The following is a 24,860-nucleotide window of genomic DNA, read 5'->3' on the forward strand; positions in this document are numbered from 1 at the left end:
ATTGTGACTATATGGAAATGTGCTCCATCAGCACATGCATCGTGTCTCCAACTTCATTTCTTGTGAATATTAATAAACCCTATTCCTCATTAAACCTCATCTAGTTAAAATGTACATACAAAACCCTTCATCTGGTGAATATATAGGCTAACAAATGCTTTAAAAATAGGATCGTCTTTTCAAAATAAGAGTTTTGTGCTTGTTTATAGTTAAAAGTTCCATGTTATGCACCAAATCTGAATTATTTTCTGGTTATTATTGGGATTTTGGTTGAACAACAAAGAGAGTAAGGAAAGACTAAGAAAACTTTGTAACATTCTATGAACCGATTTTGTAAAATATGTGAACTTTTCCTGGAGTTCGGTCCAGGTTACTCTCACGTGGCCCTGAGACCCTGACCGGGCTATGTGCCTTAGGTTTCCACAACCCCATTTAGGGATCCGGTGGTGAACCTGCAAGCACTGCCACAGGAGGAGGCAGACCCAGCTTTGGCGTTGCTGTGTCCGGTGCATGCTTTACGCATATATTCGGATCGCACGCAGAGCTTTAGACGGTCTGAGCAGCTCTTTTTCTGCTTTGGTGGACAGCGGAAAGGGAGCGCTGTCTCCAAACAGAGGATTGCCCACTGTTTTACTGATGCCATTGCTTTGGCATATCACTCCCAGGACATGCCACCCCCATTGGACTACGAGCACAATCTACTAGGAGTGAGGCGACCCCCTGGGCCCTGACCAATGGCACCTCTTTGGCAGACATCTGCAGAGCAGCGGGCTGGGCAACACCCAACACCTTTCCGAGGTTTTACAAACACAGGGTTGAGCTGGTCTCGTCCCGTGTGTTGTCAAGTACAAGCAGGTAAGCCAAGTAAGCTGGCCGGGTGTACTGCTTAGGCATCTCACCTTTCCCCCTCCCCGAGGTGAAGACGTGCTCTTTTTACCACAGTACTTCTCCACATGAGACACTGCCGACAAGACTCTAAGACCATGTGTTGTATTTTCCACCCAAACTCTTCGGGCGGGGTGTGATCTCCGTGGTATCACCCCCCCGATGCGGACCCTATATGGCCCCCAGCTGAACTATTTTGTTCCTTTTGGGGAGATAAAAGGGAGAAGAGGCCAGCTAGTCCCTATTTTTGGGCAGTCGACTTGTCCCTGGGGTAAAGAGGAACGTACAACGCTAGTAAGACAATTGGGGGAGGTTATGTGACAGCGGGGGGAGCTGGCTACGAGGCATACAAGGGTCTGCCTGTCTCTCACCACCAGTCCACGTAACACAGTTCAGCTAGTTGTGGTGTTTTGTATAGGGACCCCTAGCATCACAAAGTCGAGTGAGTAACAGATAGGGAACATCCTGGTTACTTTCCTAACCTCCGTTTCCTGATGGAGGGAACGAGACTATGTGTCCCTCCTACCACATCATTGAACTACCCGCTGAAATTGCCGGGACCTTGTCTCGGCTCCTCAGCACAAAACCTGAATGAGTGGTTGCAAGCCAGCTACTTTTATACCTGTATGTCTGGGGGAGTGACATTCAAATTCAACTTGTCAATTCCCATTGGCCTTTCGACTACATCGACACAACTTCTCGTTCCCTCCATCAGGAAATGGAGGTTACGAAAGTAACCAGGAAGTTTCTGCTTATGTCTGTCTCAATAAAGCTGATTTGGTATCTTTGGAGTGGGGGTTTTTGAAAAGAGGGGGCGTGGCTAATCCAACGGCTCAGTCTTGTGGAAGTAGAATGGATAAAAGTGCTAACAGCTTTTTTATGTATTAGTTTGAGCAGCTTTTGCTAGCAACATTACAGACACCAAAAAACAGTTTCTGCTTCCCAACTTCCCCAATGCCTCTGCTTGTTACAGTACATGACCTCTTACCAAATAAATGAATAAATGGACATAAACTATTGATTCGAGTTCAAATAATTGCATTATCCGAGAATAAACTGACCAATCAGAATCAAGTATTCCAAAGAGCTGTAATAAAGAGGGCATATTGACAAGTACCTGAGAAAATGATGAAAAATTTGACATGCATTCAAATTAATCAAATCTCTAAAAAAATGTCTGGAAATCAATTCAGATTACAGCAGAGAAAAGCCAAGGATAGAGCTGGAAGAAACTTCTGTATGAAGTGCATTACAAAGTGTAGACCAGGGAGGAGAGAGAGACTATGAAAGATATCGGAGCTTTGGCTTTAAGAGAAGGCTTTTAAGTACTCAAGACTTCTGAAGCATCTGCAAAACATACACACACACACACTGTACTCACTTCATTTCTGTCCCTCTTAGACTTTTACGATCATCTATCTGTGATGATAAAATTGTGCCTACGGACGCAGATTTTTAGAGGTGCAGTGGAATATTGTATGTGTTTGTGTTAGTGTGTTACTGTAAGTGTCAGGCAAATTACTGGTAAGTCACACATTGTGAGCATATGTGTGTGTGCACGAGCTTATCATTTTTTGTTTGCATATCTTAACACCCCCCACCCCACCACCACTCAACCCCCCAATTTTTCCCGCCCACAATTTAATTGCTGCTTTTCAGGGACGCGCTTGGCTGCGTAATTGTCAAAACACAGGCTGACTGAACTCTCCGTCACACCTCAAACCTTACACTTCCTGACGCATCTCATCTCTTTTATGGCACTTTTCAAATAAAGGGAACATGTCCAGATGTTTGGTGTAATTTTGCCTCAGATCCGCAGGGCTGCGGGGAGATTGATTCAGAGAGAGGAGATTTGTGGGGACAGACTGTCTTTGTGTTTGTCAGGCGTGGACAGGTCCGCTCCCCAGCGCAGTAAAAAATTTATAGAACTGTGAAAATTGAAGGCAAAGATGGAATGGAGAGTAATAATATTTGTGCATTATTGATGTCAAAATTATGACATGCTATATTAATTCCTATTGTTTCAGAAAAAGCAGAAAGCATGTCTTAAATGAGTCCTACATCATGTTCTGATGTATTGCAAAATTTTGCGAGCTGAAAAACTTCAGACGCTGTTACCAAAAAATGCCAGTGCTTAATGCTCCTATAAAAATGGTGTACCTTATTGGCTGGCCCACATAGAATGTGTGCCTGTTTCCAATCTGCGCAGATTTCCACAGAATTTGACTGCTCATTATTGACAATATTCTACACATCTGTTTCCCATGTGTGTTTGTTTAGAAAATATTTCAGCTTATTTGATTTTGCTGTCATCTACCTTGTAGTACTCTCACCTCCATTGAACACCTTTTATACTGCAGATTTTCCCCTAAATTCAGCACAGAAAATGCAAAAAAAAAAATTACAGATTCCATCTGGGCTTGCTTATTGGTTGCGAGTTCGATCTGTACAAGGAGTAATCACCATTGTGCCTAGATCAAGGCATTTCACCCCTGGTAGCTCCAGATAGGTGGTCATGGAAAATCTGTAAATTTTATATAAATTTAATACTGTGATTTCCAGTGGCTTCATGTATAAAACTTGTATAAAATTGTCCGTACGCACGAAAAACAGATTTTGCGAAGGAACAGAAGTTTTTATATTTCTAAAATGGTTCGTACGGCAAAACCTCAGCAAAATTCCCTTTTATAAACCCCAGTTAGTGGAAGGTTGCGCATACATGCACAAGCTTTGTTTACCGTAATTACTGTGCACTTTAAATTTCAATTACGTTTTACTGTCCAAACAGGAGAATTAATGGTGCATTATGTGTGTGCTATGCAGAGTGTGAGTGTCTCAATTGAACTCACTGAGCCATACCGCAGACCAAACACAAGATCACGTGTGCAGCTCCTGAAGAACGTGTGAAGATTATCCGCTTCTCAAACAGACTTGAAATGCTGTGATGCACTGTGTGTCTGCGGAGGTACTCACTAAAATCCCACGCTAATATAATATGCAATATCCAGTATTTTCTTCAAAGGGTGGCAAGAGTCGTGTAAAGGCATCCATTAATTTCGTCTGACTGGGAGGGCGGAACATTGTTATGGACCATGCGCAACACAGATGGGTTAAGCTATTACGCATCATCTCCAGGACGTATGCGGGTCTGAGTTGGGGTGGCAAGTGGAATGGCAAAGCTCATTTTTAGGGTGGCAGCTGCCACCCCGTGCCACTATTCTGGCTACGCCCCTGCTCTGGGTTCATTCACAATGTTAAAGACATGTAGAGACACAGAGGAGCCCTGTGCCAGGCCTGCTTACTCTACATCTAAGAAGAATATAGAAGGAAGAAACAATCTCAAAGGTCTTTCTTCATGTGAAATATGTGCTCAACATTTAATCATCATAATCATTTCAATTAATCGACATTATCTCAATAATTTTTTGATAATAATTGTTAGCCTAATTTCATAATTGTGATAGCCCTAGTTGTAAGCATAAATCTAACAAAACAAAGATAGTTATTAAGATCATTATTTTTGCAGTGTAAAACACTATTTTCTGATATTATTGGATTGTTAAAAATACAACATTCAAGCTTACCTTTTTGTTTTATATTCGACTTATTATACTAAAAACATTGCTAAATGGCAATTATATTTTTCATTCTTTTTTCGTGCTTTTTGTGCGTAAACAATGTTTATACATCAAGCCCCAGGTCTGAAAATGTAATGGGAACTTTTGTAGTGAATATTGATTTTTATAGCTCTTTTCAACTCCAATATATGTGCTAGAAATTGCTCTTTTTGAGTGCAAGCTCTATAAAATTAATTATTAATGTCTTTATCTGGTAACAACAAATGACTGGAAAAGTCATTGAAATGTATTGTTCAAAACCTTTGTGAATCCTGCTGTTACTTATCACAATGTTTTATGGCAACATTACAAAAACTAATTGTCATGGTTCTATCACAAATAAATAAAGATTTTATTCTTTTCACTTTCATCGTTAACATTGCCTTCATGATGACACTGTTATGTGAGAGCTGTATCCTCTTTCCTCAGGCACTCTGCCCTACGAGATCAAAATCGTTATAGCCGGGAACCATGAGCTGACCTTTGATCAAGAGTTCATGGCGGACCTGATAAAGCAGGATTTCTACTACTTTCCCTCAGCCTCCAAACTCAAGCCGGAGAGCTACGAGAATGTGCAGTCCCTGCTCACCAACTGCATCTACCTGCAGGACTCTGATGTTACTATCAGGGGTTTCCGTATCTACGGCTCACCGTGGTGAGTCTCTCTCCTTTGCTTTCTTAAGTTTTTCTCTCCTTTCTGTCACTGTGTTTGTCACCATATGTTGTTGTGCTGTCCCTTCCCCCTCAAGTCTTCCTTATGTTTTGCTCCTCTTCCATTTCTTTGTCTTTCATTCTCTTGTTAACACTTTTTTTTGCCAGCTTCCACATCCTGCAATTTACCTTAGTGCAAGTGTGTGTGAATAAATATGTGTGTATTACCGGTGTAAACCAGTTTAAGGGTTTGGTCCCCACTTGCTGTGTGTGTGTGTGTGTGTGTGTGTGTGTGTGTGTGTGTGTGTGTGTGTGTGTGTGTGTGTGTGTGTGTGTGTGTGTGTGTGCGCGTTTCTAAACCTGTGAAAATGTTCTAAAAATATCCTCACAAGAATAGTAAAACAAAGCGCATTGTGGAGATATCCTCAATGGTAAAGCTTCTTAAAGAATCTAAAAAAGGTCTTATTTTACTAAACTAAATATTGCGTTTAAGGGTTAGAGTCAGGGTTATTAGAATTAGTTTTAACTTTTAAAATTTTGTTCTTTGTTTCACACCATAACATTTAATTTTCCAAAAAAAAAAAATAATAATAATAAATAAATAAATAAATTGGTTTATTTCCATGTTTAAATTAAACAAATGCCAGATTTTCAATGTGGTCTTGGACTTTTGGACCCCATTGTATGTAGAAGGTTGTGTGTGTGGCCTGCCTCAGGTGTATTTACTGACAGGCAGGTTCTGCAAATATCATAATAATCCCTATAAATCAGGCTAAGAACACCAAAGATGATAAGTAAGTGTTTGTGTGTGTGTGAGTGAGTGTGTGTGTGTGTGTGTGTGTGTGTGTGTGTGTGTGTGTGTGTGTGTGTGTGTGTGTGTGTGTGGCTGGCTTGTCACTGACAATGTTTACAGCAGTCATGAACTCATGAGCTAGATTAAACCAGCTAGCATTAATCCACTTCGATATGTCCTGACAGAAATACTCATCTTGTTGCCAGCGTGCTTGTGTGTGTGTGTGTGTGTGTGTGTGTGTGTGTGTGTGTGTGTGTGCTTACACCATGCAGACCTAATAAAACATTAGCACTGCTGAGATCTGGTAATGGCATTCCACCATAGGGAAAGACAGACAAAGTGCGTCTTTCTCTTTTATCTTCTCTCTTTGTCGGTCCATCTCGTCCTACATCTATTTCTCTCCTCCTGTCACTGTAGAGTCAGGGATGCTCCTCCACACTGGGGCAGAGAGGCAAAAACCTTGTCTCCATGGAGATTTTGTTCTGGTGAAGTCACTGGATTTATGGAGAGAGCCCTGTGTTGATGCTGGCAATGGTTTTCTATGATCTGAGCAGCTCTGTAGAGTCACCATCGATTTATCACTTCATCTGTCCATTCTCTACCTCTTCATCTATCTTTCTATTCACTCGCCCATCCGACTCATCTTTACAGCCTTTCAGCAAATCTCTTTTGGAGATACTCAATACTTAACTGTATGTTTTCTTTTTTTAGTATATCCCTGGCATTATTTCTTTGACTGAAAAGGCAGAAATGGAGGACAGGTGCATTTTTCATACTAGAACTATACAATAATATTCTCTATACGGCTACAACAAAGATGCGTGAAGGCATGTTAGGGACCGTTCAGACCAAATATGTTTTTGCACTAAAAAAAGCTATATGGAGAATGTTTGGATCCGTTCAGATCGCACAGGTATTTGTGTTAAAATAAATTAGACAGAGCACGTTTGGGGTCTTTCAGAACGAATGCATTCTTGCTTTAAAAAATCTAGACAGAGTATGTTAGGGACCGTTCAGAATGAATGTCTGCTTGCGTTTAAAAACTTAGATGAAGCATGTTTGGGACCGTTCAGTCTGAATGTGTTCCTGTGTTAAAAAAGCTAGATGGAGTATGTTTGGGGTCTTTTAGACTGAACACGTTCTTGCTTTAAAAAAGCTTTGTGGAGCATGTTTGGAGTCTTTAAGACTATATGAGATCTTGCATTAAAAAAAGCTAGATGGAGCATGTTAGGGGCTGTTCAGACAGAATGCATTCTTGCTTTAAAAAAGGCTAGATGGAGCATATTAAGGGCTTTGCAGAACAAATGTGTTCTTGTGTTAAAAAAGCTAGATGGACCATGCTATGGGGTTGTTCAGACCGAACATGTTCTTGCGTTTAAAAAGCTAGATGGAGAATGTTAGGGACCATTCAGAACGAATGCACCATTGAGTTAAAAAAATCTAGATGGAGCGCAACAAATAGTTCAGAATGCAGGTGTCTCAAGGTGTGTTTTTATAAGCTGCAGTTAACATAGCGATGTGACTTGACACGCCGTCTAGACACTGAACATCATCTAGAAGTGGCGCAACGGTCCAAGACGTCTGCCTAGTGTTTACATAGAAAAACAAAAAAACAACCTTTTGCAAAAACCTTTTGAGTGTGAACACCCCCTTATATAGTGCTGATAAATACCAGGTCATTAAGTCACTAGTGTCCCAAATGTTTAGTGAATCAATGCCCTTGCTAGTGCCCGAAGTCGTGTTAACGATATTCTGATTTACGTTATGGGGAACTAGGGAGTTAAATGAGACCGATTTATCCTTACCTCTCTTGTCTTGCCCTTCCTTTCACCTGCTTGTGGGGTCACTGATAGCAGTTCAAACACTGCTTGTCATGTCATGCCTTGTTTGAGTCTCTTTGAATCCATCTGCATACACACACTCTCTTTCTTCTTTACCAGCCTAAATGAGATCTTGGCACTCTGTTTTCTTTCCTAAATCCTGACTATTTGTCATGCAGTGATTCTGGACTGAAAAGAACGGCATGGGGGAAACATGTGGCGTGTTTTTCTGTTCTGCTGACGCTAATGCAAGTTTACAAGTCATTTGTCATCCACGGATATTCAAAAGCAGGGACTCATGGTGTGTTCGTGCCTATTTGTGTGCTAGTGTGTGTGAGCTGGTGTGGGTGGATGAAGTATTAAGGATGGCTGTCCCTTTCAGAGAGCGTGAAGCACAAACAATGTGTAGGACCCACAACACATATCGCTCGAAGCCAAACAAACAAACACACACACATACACACACACATACACACACACACACAGTGCTTAAACTTTTCCCCCGTCTACTGTGTTTACACTCAAATGGACAGTTACTCACTGACGCAGTGACAAGCAACGATGATGCTTAGTGTGCACATGTAAATGCACACATCCTGTGTGCCCTGCGGGTGGTTATCTTCAGAGGGAAGCTGCTGCTGTAGCTGAATGTTTATGCACTGGCAGTATAAGAGCAGGTACAAGGTAATTGGGAAAAGTGCTAGCATTTAAACAGATGAAAATGAGCTTGCATGTAAATGCACAGAATATCCAGGTTTTTTGGCAGGGAATTTGATTCTGATAGTTTGGTGTTGTTTATACAGAGTGCAATAAGAAATCATTACACTGTAGTGACATTTGTGAGGACTTTGATTGGAGTAAATAACATAAAAGACTCAAGATTCAAAGTCATTATAATAAGTGATGCACCAAAATGAAATTCTGGACACATTGAGGCGAAAACCAAAACCGAAAAATTATTATTTTAAATTAGACTATGTCTAGAAAAGATTTATTCTAAATGTTATGATTAGTGATGCACAAAAAACACTTTTCTATAACTGCACATTTAATTATAAAATAGAGTAGACAGAAAAGAATGTCATAAAAAAATGTGTAGCCTATTAAGAAAACCTTTATTGTTAACTACTCTACTAAATATTGTATCACCAAAGTTAACAGAAATTCCAGTGAAAATCTTAAGTGAACATTAAGCCAGTTCTATTTGGCATTTTTGTATGTGGACTCGGGCCTCGTTTACCAAAAGCATTGCAAGTAGATCGTAAAAACAACCGTATGAAGCATCTTAGAATTACAGGCTGTTTTCCAAAAGTATCATAACTTAAGTATTACTTAAAAATCGTTGTAGATCTATGAGTGCTCTGGAGTAAAGGATCATAGTAGATAAACCAAATTTAATTAGGCAGTTAATTAAGTTTAAGAAAATAAATGTAAACATTTACCGGGGAGGTAAAATGTGTTTAGTGCAGCTTTAGGAAAAGCACGTAAATGTAACGGACATTTGTAAAATTGCTCGTAAAAAACTTTCTTAAACACAAGATCAATCAATCGTTACTGGGGAAACGGGGCTCTGGAAAGTAGAAGTGGAACTGGATAACTTTGTGTACTACAGAAGAAAGAAAGAAAGCATCAGGGTTTGGAACGAGACGAGGGAAGCATATTTGCATAATTAAATATAGGATAAGTAACCAAATTTGTTCACTGACATTTCCCTTCTTTAGGTTAAATGTTGGATCGGAGGCTAGCTAAAATTTGATAGATGTATTGTATCGATTTTGAAATTATATTTGTTGATTGGTTGGTCTATGTGGGAATTAAAGTCCTAAAAATATTTAGTACAAGTCAAATTGTACAGTATCTTACGATTTCGCCATTTCATAAGAATTACAGTCCAAGTTGTCATGTGACTATGTTGGTAACAGAAGAGTCCTATAGTGTGACATGCTATACTTCATATTAAACTATATTTTTTTCTGATTCTTTATCATTATTATGCATGACCTCATTTATTTATATTATATATTTATACTGTTATATTGTTTAGTATCTTGATTGAAATAGATCCCAATCATTTCAAATGGTTTTGTGTGCTCTAGAGTTTTATAAGAGATTTCAACATTGCCTCAAACTGTGCTCAGATTTGCTTAGATATAACAGTCTGCAATCAAATATTAGATGATATCAGTATGAACTCAAATGTCTCATCAGATTCTTCTGAAACCATATTATCTGAGCTATGCTTAAATATTAATGGTATACAGGTAACTCTACATTTGTTTCATTTTTTTATTACTCCCTAGACATTTAGGAGAAACATCTGATACTTGTGATCTGATACAAGTTTATACATGCGTGAAACATAACTGAGAACTACTCTGCGACTGAGAACAAAATCCAATGTAAACTTGGACAGATTGTGGACAATCTGCTAAAAACAAGCAGAAAATCAAGGAGATTAACCCTAAACCGTTTTTTGTTCTTGTCCTCCTTCTTTGAGGCTAGCAGAGGGCTTCTTATGCTGTTACACACAACACAGCAGGGCATCCTTAAGCCAAGACAGATGATCCCAAAACTGTCCCCCCTGAGGAAAATTGTATCACTCAAAGTTTTCTATTTCATAGATTAGGAGACACGAAGACGTTGTGTTTAATTCTTTATTCAAGTATTAACTTTGTCTCAAATGTTTCTCCTAAAAATGTTTCTCCTAAAAGCAGTTTAGAGACTCAACAGGAGACATGTGAGATTACTGAGGTCACTTTCTCTAGAGAAAAATCTGAAAAGATGAACACTTAAATTAAAGTCTCCAGTGGCTCTCCATTTAATCTCATTGTTGTCTTAGAGAAACTATTGTGATATTAAATCAATGTCTCATTTATGGTTTTTCATTCCGTGTTCTGAAACCACTGGTTATCGATATTTCTGTCTGTGTGTGGGTGTTAGATTTAAACAAGTTTTGTAAGTGTTTTAATTGATGTAGTTTAAGATCAATGGTGGTCGCTAAGTTTTTCATCCCTCCGAGAGGGATGAAAAGAGGAGGAGAAGAGAGAGAAAAGTGGAGGGGATACAGAAAGGCCAGTAAAACACTTCTTTTTTTTTCTCGCATGAAAATAGAAGAAATGTTCACAATCCAGCGACTCCACGAGGAATAATTAATGGCAGAGATGCAAAAGACTCCGTAATTAGATTTTTTAATTATTGAGGATTTGTTTCCCCTCTGTAGTGGCCCAATTAATGTTGCTCATGAAAACAAAAAAGAAAGTAAATTGAAAGACAGAAAGGAAGTACACTTCCTCTTCTCTTCTGTACCTGCCTCTATGTTTGATGACTCCTCTTCGCTGATGAAGGGGACATGCCACGAGTTGCTAATGACCGGCCCTTCATTTGGACTGAGGGAGCAATTAAAAGGGAGGAGAGGAGGAGGAAGGAAAACAAGCCTAATGATCGAGAGGAAGAGGCCGGTGTGGCAGCAAAAATATATAAAACAGCACGTTTAACTGCTTGACCTAGTCGACACGTCTATGTGAATTAATTAAAGTGCCGGCTAATATGGAGAGTGATAAGTAGAGAGATTAGTACAGTATCAGTTGCGTCTCCCAATGGGAAAAGAGCTCACCACTTTGGCTATGTAGGGCTGGCCACAGGAGGACCTCCTCAATTAACATCTGAGATGCCTGAGGGAGAGGGGGGTGCTGGAACGCCCTAGTCCTGTCATGAAGACCCCTCATACTTTCATTCACTTGAGTGAGCTGGTCTAAACATAGATACGTTTCCTGGCCTTGTCTGTTCAAGTTTGTTTGAACATTTGCGTCATGAGCTTATGCATTTTACATCCATGAAACTGTATAGCCTATAAATACTGTATATACTGTAAATCAAAAATTACATTTATATTTTGGGGCAATATTTCCCCCAACAATAGATTTTCAGGGGCATATGTTTTACAATATGAGGGCATTAATTTGTAATATAATATATCCTCAAAGTTTCCTTAAAGGAAAAGCTCTCAAAAATGAAAATTCTCTCATCATTTACTCACCCTCATGCCATCCCAGATGTGTATGACTTTCTCTCTTCTGCAGAACATAAACGAAGATTTTTAGAAGAATATCTCAGCTCTGTAGGTCCATGCAATGCAAGTGAATGGTGAATACTTTGAAGGTCCAAAAAGCACATGAAGGCAGCATAAAAGTAATCCACATGACTCTGAAGTGATGCAGTCACTTTGAATGAGAGTTTTTTTTTACCATAAAACTCCACTTTCACTTTCAGAATGTGAGTAAATGATGAGAGAATTAAAAATGTTGCTATCCCTTTAAGGTAAGTCAAGTGACTCGGTTGCCATTTTTGTAACACTTCTGGAAAGTACAGAATCTACCTGAATGGGGAAAGATCAAAATCTTTAAAATTGTAACATCAACTCAAGTAATTTTTATTTGTATAGTGCCTTTCACAACACAAATCATTTCAAAGCAGCTTTACAGAAAATCAGGCATTAACAGAAGATAAAACTGTAATATTTATAATTTCTTAGAGTCATCATTGTGTAGTTTGATAAAATACTATTGTGAATTGTGTTTAAAAATAAGTAATTCAATAATAATTGTATTTATTACCCCAGTGAGCAAGCCGAAGGCGACTTTGGCAAGCAAAACAAAACTCCAAAAGATTTTGTATGAATTGTAAGATTAATGACTAAAGTATTTGAAGTCCATCCTGGATTAACTGCATAAATTCACATAGATGCAATTGTCCTGTTAGTTGGCTGATGAAGGGTTTTGTTGGCAATTAATTGGTAGTCTATGTATTCCATTTCAAGAGTGTAGTCCATCATTAGACCGATGTGATGCAGGCAGATATCAGTGACGTGCATCACAGTTCAACCTGGCCGGTAATTTCGGTGAGGTCTGTCCTAAGTACAAGGTTCAGGCAATGGCATATGAAGTATCCCATGTCTTATGGATGGAGTTGGCATCAGTTCATCCTCTGAAGTACATTGTAATAGACTGAAGTGATATTTGGCTGGCACCGGCTGCTATTAGTCATCATCACTCAGCGACACGTAGCAGTGGAGTCCAACACGAAGCAGGAATGGAGCTGAATCCAGCCGGATTTGGTGACCTCAGGATAGGAGTCCCGAGGTTGAGACAGGGAAACGTGGCATAACAGTGGAAATTATTCCAGGATTCCTGATAATATCTACCAGGGAAAGCATATACAATTCATCATTTATATAGACAAAGTGGTAGCGGTCGGCTAAATAGGACCTAAACCATGCTAATGCAACTCCACAAATGTCAATTCAAGAGAATGTCGTGATCTATCGTGTCGGATGCAGCACTAAGATCTAAAAGCCCTAGAAGTGAAATGCAGCTGCGATCAGATGATAAGAGAAAGTCATTTGTATCTCTGATAAGTGCAGTCTCTGTACTGTGAGGCCTAAATCCTGACTGAAATTGTTCATATGTACTATTTCTCTGTAGAAATGAACATAGTTGGGAGGATAGTACCTTTTCTAGTATTTTTGACATTGATCTATAATTAGCCAGTTATCCAGGATTAAGTTGTGGCTTCTTAATAACTGCCATTTTAAAGTTTCCTGGGACATGTCCAATGGATAGCGAGGAGTTAATAATATTAAGAAGAGGTTCTGAGATTACAGGGAATACCTCTTTTAAGAGTTTGGTTGATATTGGATCTAACAAACATGTTGTGGCTTTTGATGTTTCGATAAGATTTGTTAGCTATTCATGACCTATGACAGTGAAGGATTGAAGTTGAACACAAGGTTAATTATGAGACACTGTTTTCTGAGGTGCTATGACAGATGATTGCATAATTAAAATTTTATTTCTGATTATTTCAATTTTATCAGTAAAGAAATTCATGAAGTCATTAGTCTTGTGCTGCAACGTAATATCTGGTTCTGTTGAGGCTTTATTACTAACCAATTTAGCCACAGTACTAAATAAACACCTAGGATTGTTGTGGTTATTTTCTATGAGTTTACTAATATATGCTGACCTGGCAGCTTTTAGTGCCTGTCTGTAGCTACAGAAACTATCCTTCCATGCACCGCGAAATACCTCTAATTTTGTCAAATTGTTTGTCAAGATTGTGATCAAATAACATATTTCAAATCAGCAATAAAATCTGACAACATTCGTATCATACATTTAGCTTCTTCAGCTCAGATCACCCTGAAAAGATACTATATTTCATGCTGGTCCAGCTAATGGTCACCACACTGTCTAAACCCATAAAGATATTGAATAGAATATTATGAAATATATCAAAAGTTAGATGCAAACGGGGTCAAAGTAGACATTGTTTGAACTTTGAGCACCGTGCTACAACACTTGACCTGTGTGCAACGTGTAGTGAAGGTTGATGCTTTAATCAGTAGACTTCAGTGCATTGTGAAACCCAAGGGCCTTTAGATGCAGACTACATTTTCCAGTGCACCATCCTTTTCTGCCTTTTATCTGTCTCTTTGTCAATCATTCTGTCTAGAAAAGAAATAGAAGAGTAGAGACATTTTTATTAAAAGAAACAGAACGTGAGGTTTCATGCCTTGGAAACTAATTTACAGGTAATGTACATCCAAGGCATAAACTCCTCTCCCATTTTGTGTTTATGTGAGTGTGTGTGTTCGCACATGTGTGAGTGTACATGGCTCTTGGGGATTTCTTTACAAGCTTGTAAACACACTGAATTTTTTTACCTGCAAATGGAAGATAATTCAGTTTCTATCGCTGTCTTTTCTCCGCTGCTTTCCCAGTTCAAAAGACCAGCTAAGACAAGCATGAATTTCCATTTTGCTATTGTTAGAGCTGGTTTTATGCTGGTCTAGCTGGTGGACCTGCATAGCCATGTTCTTCATTTTCTAGTTAAGCTAGTTGAGCATGACCAGATACGCTGGTCTTTCGAACAGCGCTGTCAGATTGTTAAGTCACAATTACCATCCGCATGTGACCTAAAATAAAAAATACAAATCGGAGAATATATTATTCCATTTTTTATACAGTATTATGCAAAAGACGGAGCATCCAATGGCTCATATCCATCCTGTATTCATCTCTTCCTCCCTCTCTTGTGTCTTTTTCCGTCTGCTGCCTCGTCAGTGCTGGCTGTGGCGTGTGGTCGGGTGTTTGAATTGGCTGCCCCACAGCGATGGCTAATCAACACACTTTCACACTTGCTGAGGAGAAGGATATGTAACCCTCTCCCTCCCTCTCTTTCTCTTTCTCTCCTTCCCTTGCCACTTCTTTCTTTTCCCTGCTACTCTTTTCTTCTCTCCCTCCTCCTGGAGAACTTGGAAATAATTTGAGTCTCCTGGGTTTTTACACATTCTAATTTCCAACTAAATGGGACATCTGTTTGAGAAAAGGAAGATTTGCCATGGTTGCTAAGGCAACTATCACTCTGTGGGAAAGAGAGGGAAAAGGATGGGGAAAATAAATGTCCAGCAGTTTTACAGGCAGAATTAGCTGGTGATTTTAGCCATTCCATTCCCAGACAAACACTTTTGTGGGACCTCTCTGCTATGCTACCACAGTTCCCACATTTTAACTCCCTCTCTTGTTCTTTACCTCTCTCTGTCTCTTTCTTCTGGACTGGAGTTATTTATTTTTATTCACACAGCTGTGGAAGATTGAAATTGTTCCATGCGTTCAAACATAAAGGACATATTTTTGCAACCATTTAGAGATAAAGACATTTTAATGCCTTAACGCAAATACAATTATATTAGGGTATCTTTGTGCTTTTGTGAACCAACAAAACTCATCATGTCTTATGATAATTGATCCTTAGAAAAAATGCATTGCAGCTGTATTAAACTATATTTAAATGGCTCCACATGGAGTTGGTGTGCACACTGCAAAAATTATTTTCATCATTAGTATTTTTTTTTCATGTTTTCCAGTAAGATATCTATACATCATTAAAACAAGATACATTTTCTTAAGAAGCAAAATTGGTTTAGTTAAAACTGCATTAGTTAAGATGAACTAACAATGAACATATACTAATAGAGTTTTAACATTAAAAGTTGGAAATGTTAACATTAGTTAATGCATTATGAACTTGCATAAACTAATAAAAAACAACTGTATTTTTTATTTAATTTTAACCATCAGTACTAAATGTTGTTTAAAATTAGTGTTAATTGTTAGTTAATGATACCTAATGCATTTAATAATGTTAACAAACAGAACCTTATTATGAAGTGTTACCCATAAATCCCAAAAGTTTAGTGAGGATTTTGCTTTAAACAAGAAAAAAATATTTGCCAATAGGGTAAGAAAAAACCTAATTCAGATAACTAATAATAACAATAACTAATTCAATACTTGAATACTGAAAAAAGAGGGTCTTAACATATTTAACAATTTTGCTTCTCAGGTCAATTTTTTAGCGTTAAAGATATTTATTGAAAGTATTTTTACTGGAAAACAAGACAATGAAAACAATGCTACTTTAAAACAATGGGAAAAAAAACTGAAATTGTTTTTTTTTTTTTGCACTGTATTTCTGCCACCAATTAGAGATGGAGAAAATTGAATCACTTACACAGACAGACATTAACACAAATACAATTATCTGAAGGTACCCTTGTACCTTTGTGTGCCTACAAAACTGTTCATTTCTTATGATAATGAATCATTTTTTGGGAAGAATGCATTGCTGCTGTATTAACCTTAGGGATGAATGATTATCAAACCGCTGCTCAGTGCACTTACTGTATGAGCGAGCATTGTTTTCAGTAGTGTATTTAGAGGTGGTCAGACTACACTTCTCGCTCCATTCACTCCTGTTTAAATGCATCCGAATGAGGGAGACCGGCAACACAAGATCATGCAAGAAATTTCAAAGAGTTTAAGTTTGGTGAACTCTGACCTGTGAAACCGTATGACGAGAGGACGCATGACCAATACAATATCCAAACATCACACGCTGACCACTTGGCTCAATACAAAGAATACATATTTCAAAGCTGTGTGAATTATTTTTGCAGGAAAGTGAGTAGACAATATATTTTAACATTTTAAATATAATTATATTTGTTATTTGTGATGCATTATTTACTTACACAAGAAGCCCTCCCACATGAAATCATAAAAGCTAAGCGCATTATATTTACAGTGCTCTAGATTAACTTATTGCACATTTGCGTATTTCCAAATCACTGAGATCACATTTTTCCCCATTCTGATGTTTGAACTGAAGCTCCTGACCCGTATCTGCATGATTTAAAGCATTGTACTGCTGCCACACGGTTGCCTGAAAAAGATAATCTCATGAATAAGTAGGTGTACAGGTGTTCCTAATAAAGTGCTCAGTGAGTGTATATTTACAGTAAATGACTCTTCATTGAGCTCATTAAGCTCAAATTGTATTGTTTCCATCGAGTTCAGAGCTATAAATGTCACTGTATTGTGGTTATGTTGAGGCAGGAAATCGAGTTAAAACTGTATCTGTGGTAAACTGTATATCTTAGCTGAACTAAAAGCCATCCTGCAGAGTCAACACAAAGCGCATTAACGCAGCAGGAGTAAGTTTGTATGACCTGACCAGTTCCCATTGTTTCCTGTGTGTTTGTGTGCGTGTGTGTGTTACTGCTCTAGGGTCTTCTCACCCTTCTGCCCCTCATTCCCCAAATGGCAATAGCTTTGCATCGCTCCAAGCCTCTCCATATGACAGTCTCCACACACACACACACACACACACACACACACACACACACACACACACACGTTCATTGACACATATACACTCATTTACACACACACACTGGTGCTGCTGTCCTGCACCTGCTCCTCACAGTTCAGACTAGAGGGGCCTGGCAACAGCTCATCACACACACACACACACACACACACACACACACACACACACACACACACACACACACAGTCTATCTCTTTATACAGTATATTCTCCTCATTTAAATCATTCATCATATTTCTCCTTTTTTATCTCTCTCCATCTTTATCCCTCTCTCCCAAACTTCCTTTTCTGTCCATCCTTCCATCCTCTGACACCATATACAAACCACTTACACAGGATCTAATTTATTGGCAATGCAATTATAACATATTTGAGGGCTTCCAGAGGGAGCTCATTAGCGCGTCATGTACGGTATCTGTTTGAGTCCCACATATCTCTCAACGCTCCTAAAATCGTCCTGAAAGTAAGATGAGAGACAAAGCCAAGGGGCCCAATGGATGAAACAAAAGTAATCGTTCAGTGAATTATCTCCGGACAACTTGTTCTTTGTAGTTTAAAGGCATATTTCACAAATAGTTTTTTCTTTCTTTTTTTTTCCGTGAAGACATATTTCATGGTGGGAGGGTTTTTGACACTCTAGGATGCTGTTTGGTTCTCTTTATCAGAAAATGTTAAGAGAAAAAGCTTGCTATGCTTTTGAAAAGATATTCTGATTCTTATTTTTGTGCCACATCTGTAGCATGCCATTACTGCAGTAAATTATTTTGTTTCTTTATTATGTAAATAAAGACTATTTATCAAATATTATGGTAGTTGAGTGTAATATGATGTTTTAGTGTGGTATTTTGTGAATGGGAATTGTGTATCACAGTGTTACAAGCTACTCATTATTTTTAAAGTTCAGTCAAAAATGTTACTGAAAAAGTAGTTACTGTACCTACACTACAAGCTACTAACAAAAAGTAGCCAACAACATTAAAGCTATTTAAGGGAACCATAACTTTCCGCTTTAACAACTTGAGCAAACTTGAGCAGATCAAGACATAGTGTTTGTTTTTGGTATACAGTATGAGAAAAATAATTAGGGATTAATGTGATATTTTGGGAGTAATATATGTGAAAAACTATAATATTGCAAAAACAATGTGCAAATAAAGCTGCGTTTCCATCACTTCTGGAGAAATTGTAGCCACTAAGACTTTCATTATTAAAATACTAGTGGTTTAGAGCACTAATTAACTAATTATTCAATCACATGACTTTTTTGATCTTGTATTCCTAATAAATTTAATTTACATTTATTCAATAAATGTTTTTCCATCATAGTTTACGCACATGTCTTCTTATTGAATAAAAAGCGTATCCATCTCAAGCGAGTATATACGTTTTTTATGCATATTTTGGAGATTTTATTTGTATCTTGGTGTTTCCATTCAGCAGTTTTTATTCACATAAAAATATGTGGATGGAAACCAAGCTACTGTCAGACTCTTTCAAGAAGAGATCTTCTGCACAGATGTTGTCCATTTGAGGGTTTTTTTCTTTCAGTAAGCAGCTATGAAGCTTGTTTTTCAAAAGGAATGCCAAATGTAGCTGTGTTTGCAGAGGCAGAGGTCTTATTCACGAAACCATGGCATTTTACTGACAGAATAAAAAATGCTTCCTTAAAACTGCCTATAAGAATGCACAGAGGGACTATAACAGAACCACAGACAGATGGCCTTTAAATGGTTAGTTCACCCAAAAATTACAATTCTGTCATCATACCCTCATGTCGTTCCAAACCCATATGACTTTCTTTAATCCATAGAACACAAAGGGAGATGTTAGGGAGAATTTTTGTCTCCGTCACTATTCACTTTTATTGTGCATACAGAAAGATTTAATGAAAGTGAATGGTGACTTTAGGCTGTTATTCTATCTCCTTTCTAACATTTTGTGTTTCATGGTAGAAAGAAAGTCATATGGGTTTGGAACAACATGAGGGTGAGTAAATGATGACAGAATTAGCATTTTTGGGTGAACAATTCCTTTAAAGCACTACATCTATGTAGAATCCATCCTATCAAACATTTCTCTGTGTGCTTGTGTGTGTGTTTGTGCTCTTGGCTCATCATGTTAATCAGTGCTGTGAATGTTCCTGTTGATGAGTGTGAGTCCACACAGCTGTTCTGAAGTCTGCTGTATGCCCAGGCCAGTGCGAGAGTGTGTGTGTGTGTTTGAGAGAGGTGTCAGGCTGTGTGGGCAGATGTCTCATTGAACAGATGGGCTTGTCACTGCTGGTTCGGACAATCCAGATCGGATGCAGTGGACCAGACACACTCGCGCAGAGTGCAAACTCATCATCCACTCTTTAATTTTTACTTAAGACTACAATTAATGCCTAATTGTTACCCAAACTGTGGGATAGCAGTTAACACACATGCGCAGATGCAGAATTTTACCAGGCGAAAGAATTTCGAATCTGGCTCACATAAGTTCCCGTTCCCATTCCTCCCATCCTCTTTTCAGAATTTGCAGTCCAAATAGGCCAAAAACACTTTTTTCAGGTTAGATTGAATTTACATGTCCTCGTTATTTTATTACATTTTGATTACATTGTTTGAGATATTATCGATTGATTTGAATGTTTTCTCTGCATTTTTATTTATTTTTTGGTGCCAATGAAATGCTATCATCTTCAATCTGAATCTGCATGTCATGGTACATGAATCCAAACAGACGTTGTTTTGTGTGAGTATCTGGAAATGCATGTGTGTGTATGTGTCATTATCTTGAACCTGCTGAGTGTTGCATAAGGCATTCTGGGGACCAAATGCCCCACATTTACCACATTTTAACCCAGAGAGAGAGAGAGAGTGAGTGAGAGAGAGAGAGAAAGAGACAGAGAGAGAGAGCGAGAGCGTGAGAGTCAGGGAGAAAGTTGTGCAGAGCATTTGCAGCTATCTCTGACAGAAACAAACACACACATGCTCTCATATCGGCTCAAGGCTCATCTAATCCTTCTATTGTCACAGACTGATATACTCTGCCTTCCAGGGGTTCTCTCTCTGTCTTTTTCTCATTCAGTTGCTGTAGTGTGTTGGAGCTGGGCTCTCCAGCTGTGCTGCCTCAGGCTGAGGCCCCTGTGAATGGACTGCTTGGTTCTCTCAGATTAAACATCAAAGTACAGCCAGCCCCGCAGTTCAACACAAAATAACACAACACACTTGTACTAAATATACAACTACACAACACATCATACTGAGTTAAATATACAACACTACCCTATATATACAGAAACACACACACACTGTGCTAAATATACAACTACACAACACAGCAAACTGAGTTAAATATACAACACTACCCTATATATATAAATACACACACACTGTGCTAAATATACAACATTGCCCTAAATGAACAAATACATTGTACAATATATACAACCCTAACAAACATACTTCACATCTAGACCTCTTTCTTTCATCCTTTCTATTTTCTTTCTTTCCTACCATCCGTCCGTCCTTCCTTCCTTCTATCCAGCGGGGTTACCAGGATATCATGTTTGGGGGGGGCATTTGGCTTGTTTGGTGGGGCAACATAAACAATTGAAAAACTCGGCGCAAAATTAAGCTATACTACACACAATCTGTTTTAGTGCATATCTTTTTCTAAGCCAGGAACCCAGATAGGCACAGGGCCCCTATTAGACTATAGGGCTTAAACTGGATTTTTGTTGTGTCAGACCTCACTCATCTGCTAGCGATGGAAAAATATGCACAAAACAATCCACTTTTAAATTGTAATTTATCATCAGCTGCAGAGGCGTTTCCAGCATTGAAGGACATCCGGGGCTTAGCCCAGACAATTTTATTTTCACACTAGCAACCACTTCCCTGTAGTCCAAAGCCGGTGAGAGGGTATTCTTTGAGTTTTGCTCTGGCTGGGCCTGTTTCTACAGTTCCTAAATCTTCCACTCTAGTACTATCCTCAACATCCTCTCTCCTCCCTGAATCATCTGTGATGCAAAAGAACAGATACAGCACATAACTTATTGCAAATCAGCTTCAAACAACTAATTCATCAAGTGCTACATATGTCAAATTGTGGACCAATACCATTGAAGAAAATGTATTGGGAAGAGCAGATCAGTGGGATTGCCCTTAGATCTATCATGATTCTTGAATTTTCATGTACATTAACATAAAGTAATCACAAAAGAGTTATATTATAGTGAGTAAAGTGAGGTAAATAAAATATTTAAAATAAATAATTAATATTTTTTGACATAAATAGTCAAAATGATGTATAAGATCCTAAGTTAAAGCAATACATGAATGACTTTAGTCTAAGTTCATTGACACACCATGGCATCGAACTGTATATAATTCTCATCATCTCTATGACAATAATTCATCTGTCAAAATCCTTTCATTAGGATCATTGAGATAAACAATGTTTCACTTTTAACTTTCTCTAAAGTAAAGTGACTTATTAATTGTTACCAGTTTCCATGCCTGATTCTGGCACAGCTGCTGCTCCAAAGTCTGTTGCTCATCTTTGCTACACTCTAAAACCATTTAATCAAACTAATATCACAAAACAAGTCACACATACATTTTATGTTAATGCTTATTGGTTATCCTTAGCGAAAACAACACCTGATAAACAAGAAAAGTTCGCTCCTAACGGGGCTCGAACCGCAGTCTTCGACGTGAGAGGCGACTGCGTTAACTCGGAGCTACCAAGCTGCGTCAATTTAAACAAGGAGGTTAGAGGCTACAACTCTTGAGGTTTAGCCTACTGTGGGTGAAAGCCAGCTAGATGATGATCTTAAGACTTTAAGGACAAAAACAAATGTGAATTCTTACCCACTGACTTCTTTCGGAAAAATCCCCAAAGCCTCATTTGCTTAATTTTTGCTGTCTTTCCTGCTAATTGCCGTTAACTCGCCACTAAGTAACATTAGTTGATGTCAACGACTGTGCAAGCTCCTCCTCTACCTGCTGCATATTCAACAGAGAGGAAGAAACGGAGTCGCCCATAGGCTACCGACAGCAAAGGAACTTATTCTATAGGCTAGATTATGCCTATGTCTATTTTTACAGGCTGTAGCCCCGGCAAAATCCCCCTAGACACGCCCCTGCTTCTATCTATCTGCCCATCCATCTGTTCTTCCTTCCATCCAGCTTTCCGTCCTTTCTACATTCCTTCCTTCCTTCTTTCTTTCCTTTCTATCTTGCATCCTTCCATCTGTCCTTCCTTTCTTCTTTTTGTATTCTTCCTTCCATCCACCTGTCCATCTCTCCTTCCTTCATTCTTTCCTTTCTTCTTTCCTTGCATCCATCCTTCCATCCTTCCTTCCTTCCTATCTTGCATCCTTCCTTCCTTCTATTCATCTGCCCATTCATCTGTTCTTCCTTCCTTTCTTCTTTTCTTCATTCCTTCATACCTTCTTTCCTAGTACCCTTCCTTCCTTCATCCATCTTTCCATCCTTTCTACATACCTTCCTACCTTCCTTTCTTCTTTCCTTCCTTTCCATCTTGCATCATTCCAGCCATCTGTCCTTCCTTTTTTCTTTCATCCTTCCTTCCTTCGTTTGTTCCTTCCTTCCTTCTTTCATTGCATTCTTCCTTCCATCCACCTGTCCATCTGTCCTGCCTTCCTTCTTTCCTTTATTCTTTCCTTGCATCCTGCCTTCCTTCTCTTCTATCTTTCCTTTCTTTTGTCCTTCCTTCTTTCCTTTCTCTCTTCCTTCCTTCATCTTTACATCCTTCCTACATCCTTTTGTCCTTCCTTCCTTGATTCCATCCTACCTACCTTCCTTCCTTTAATTTTTGTTCCTTTCTTCCATCTTTCAATTTTCTGTCTTTCCTTACTCCCTTCCTTCCTTCCTTCTTTCCATTGGTGCTTCTCATTTCTTTAATTGTGCAACCTAATTTCCTCCCTCCTCCCTCCTTGAGCCGTGACTCAGAAACCGATCATAGTCCAGCATCATGAAGGACGTATTAATTCACTAAAAGCCCTTTTCCACCAAAATTGTGATGGTTCTTATACTGAGCCTGTGCTTGGCTGGTTCATGGCCAAGGCAATCTGGAGCTTATTGCAAACCAGCCGCACTTTTCCACTGACTTGAAACCCGAACAGTTAAGTAACAGTTACATGGCTATGTGGTAGTTTTATGTTTTATATCACCTGCCCTATGTATATATGCCACTATGGTGCTCTACAGTGTTGTCTACAACTTTTACTTCTGTTTTTGGGACATATTTAAACATGTAGAGAAATGCAATCCAGCATAATTACATTGCTCAACGAGATTTCCAGAGATGAAATCAATGCTCAAGATGACAAGTAACAAAATTACATTATTTTGTACGAACATTTTAATGTGGCTCAACTTGCTAAGTTCTATCAACTGTAACAGTGGAATCGTTACTAACATTGGTGTTGCAGATGGTTATATTTGGAGTTTTGTATAATGCACAATGCACAAAATAAGATGAGAAGAGTGTAAGGAAAGCTAACAAATTTGGCAAATTTAATAACTTACTGAGATCAGCTGAAGAGGACATCCAACATGTGCATAATTTCTTGCTGTATCTCCTTGTAGATTTTTTTTCCCCCTTTGTGATCTCTCTATTTGTCTCGCATCTCTGAAGGTGAGCATTTAGCAAGTAGAGTGCTCGTTTCGTTCACGTTTCCTCAACGCTTTCAATAACTGACATTCTTGTTATCCACTGTTGTTGTTGTAAAACTTTGCAAACAAAGTTGGAAACATTATTCCGCCCTCTGCACCTGATGTAATCGGTTCATTCATAGAGACCAGCAAGCTTTTGGGGCCGGTGTGGAAGCAGTTTTTGGTCCTCGGAACGGCATTTTCTAGAGTTGAAACGCTTGGAACAGTTTAAGTATGCACACCGGTGCAGGAACCTGCCCCCAAACCATGCCAGTGGAAAAGGGCTATGAATGCACTAGGAGAAGTCAAGGGAGAGGATGGAGGATGCTTCCTGAGGACGCTTGAGTGAGAAACCACAGGAGCATCCTATGAGAAATCACTTTTTTAAACACCTGTTGTAATACATGTTTCACCTTTGCAGTTGAAAAAAACAATGTTCATTCAAAATCATGTTTCAACAACATAACAGCAAACGCTTCTAGGTAATGCACCTTTGCAGGGACGGCGCTCTGAAGTGACGCTTGAGTGAGCAAGAACATTTCATTTTACAAAAATATCTCGCTTCAATTTCTTTGTCCTCATTTCCTTTCCTTGCACCCTTTCCTCATTTTCTAAGAGGGTGGAGTTAAGAAGCAAGTAAAGGAAACGGGAAGCACCCCATCTTTCCGTCCTTCCTTCCTTACTTGAATCCATTAATTGT

General features: G+C 38.8%; 1 protein-coding gene across 1 annotated transcript in view; it reads left to right on the top strand.

Moving 5' to 3' along the window:
* The window catches only part of LOC127637633 (metallophosphoesterase domain-containing protein 1-like), a 60,112-nt gene that overhangs the window by 21,488 nt on the left and 13,764 nt on the right, over positions 1–24,860 (top strand). Inside the window, exon 4 of the mRNA XM_052118793.1 lies at positions 4,932–5,157. Within this exon, the coding sequence (XP_051974753.1) occupies positions 4,932–5,157 (226 nt within the window). The remainder of the gene's footprint in view (positions 1–4,931; positions 5,158–24,860) is intronic.

This window comes from Xyrauchen texanus, chromosome 45, assembly GCF_025860055.1.
Source record: "Xyrauchen texanus isolate HMW12.3.18 chromosome 45, RBS_HiC_50CHRs, whole genome shotgun sequence".
Classification (NCBI taxonomy): Eukaryota; Metazoa; Chordata; class Actinopteri; order Cypriniformes; family Catostomidae; genus Xyrauchen; species Xyrauchen texanus.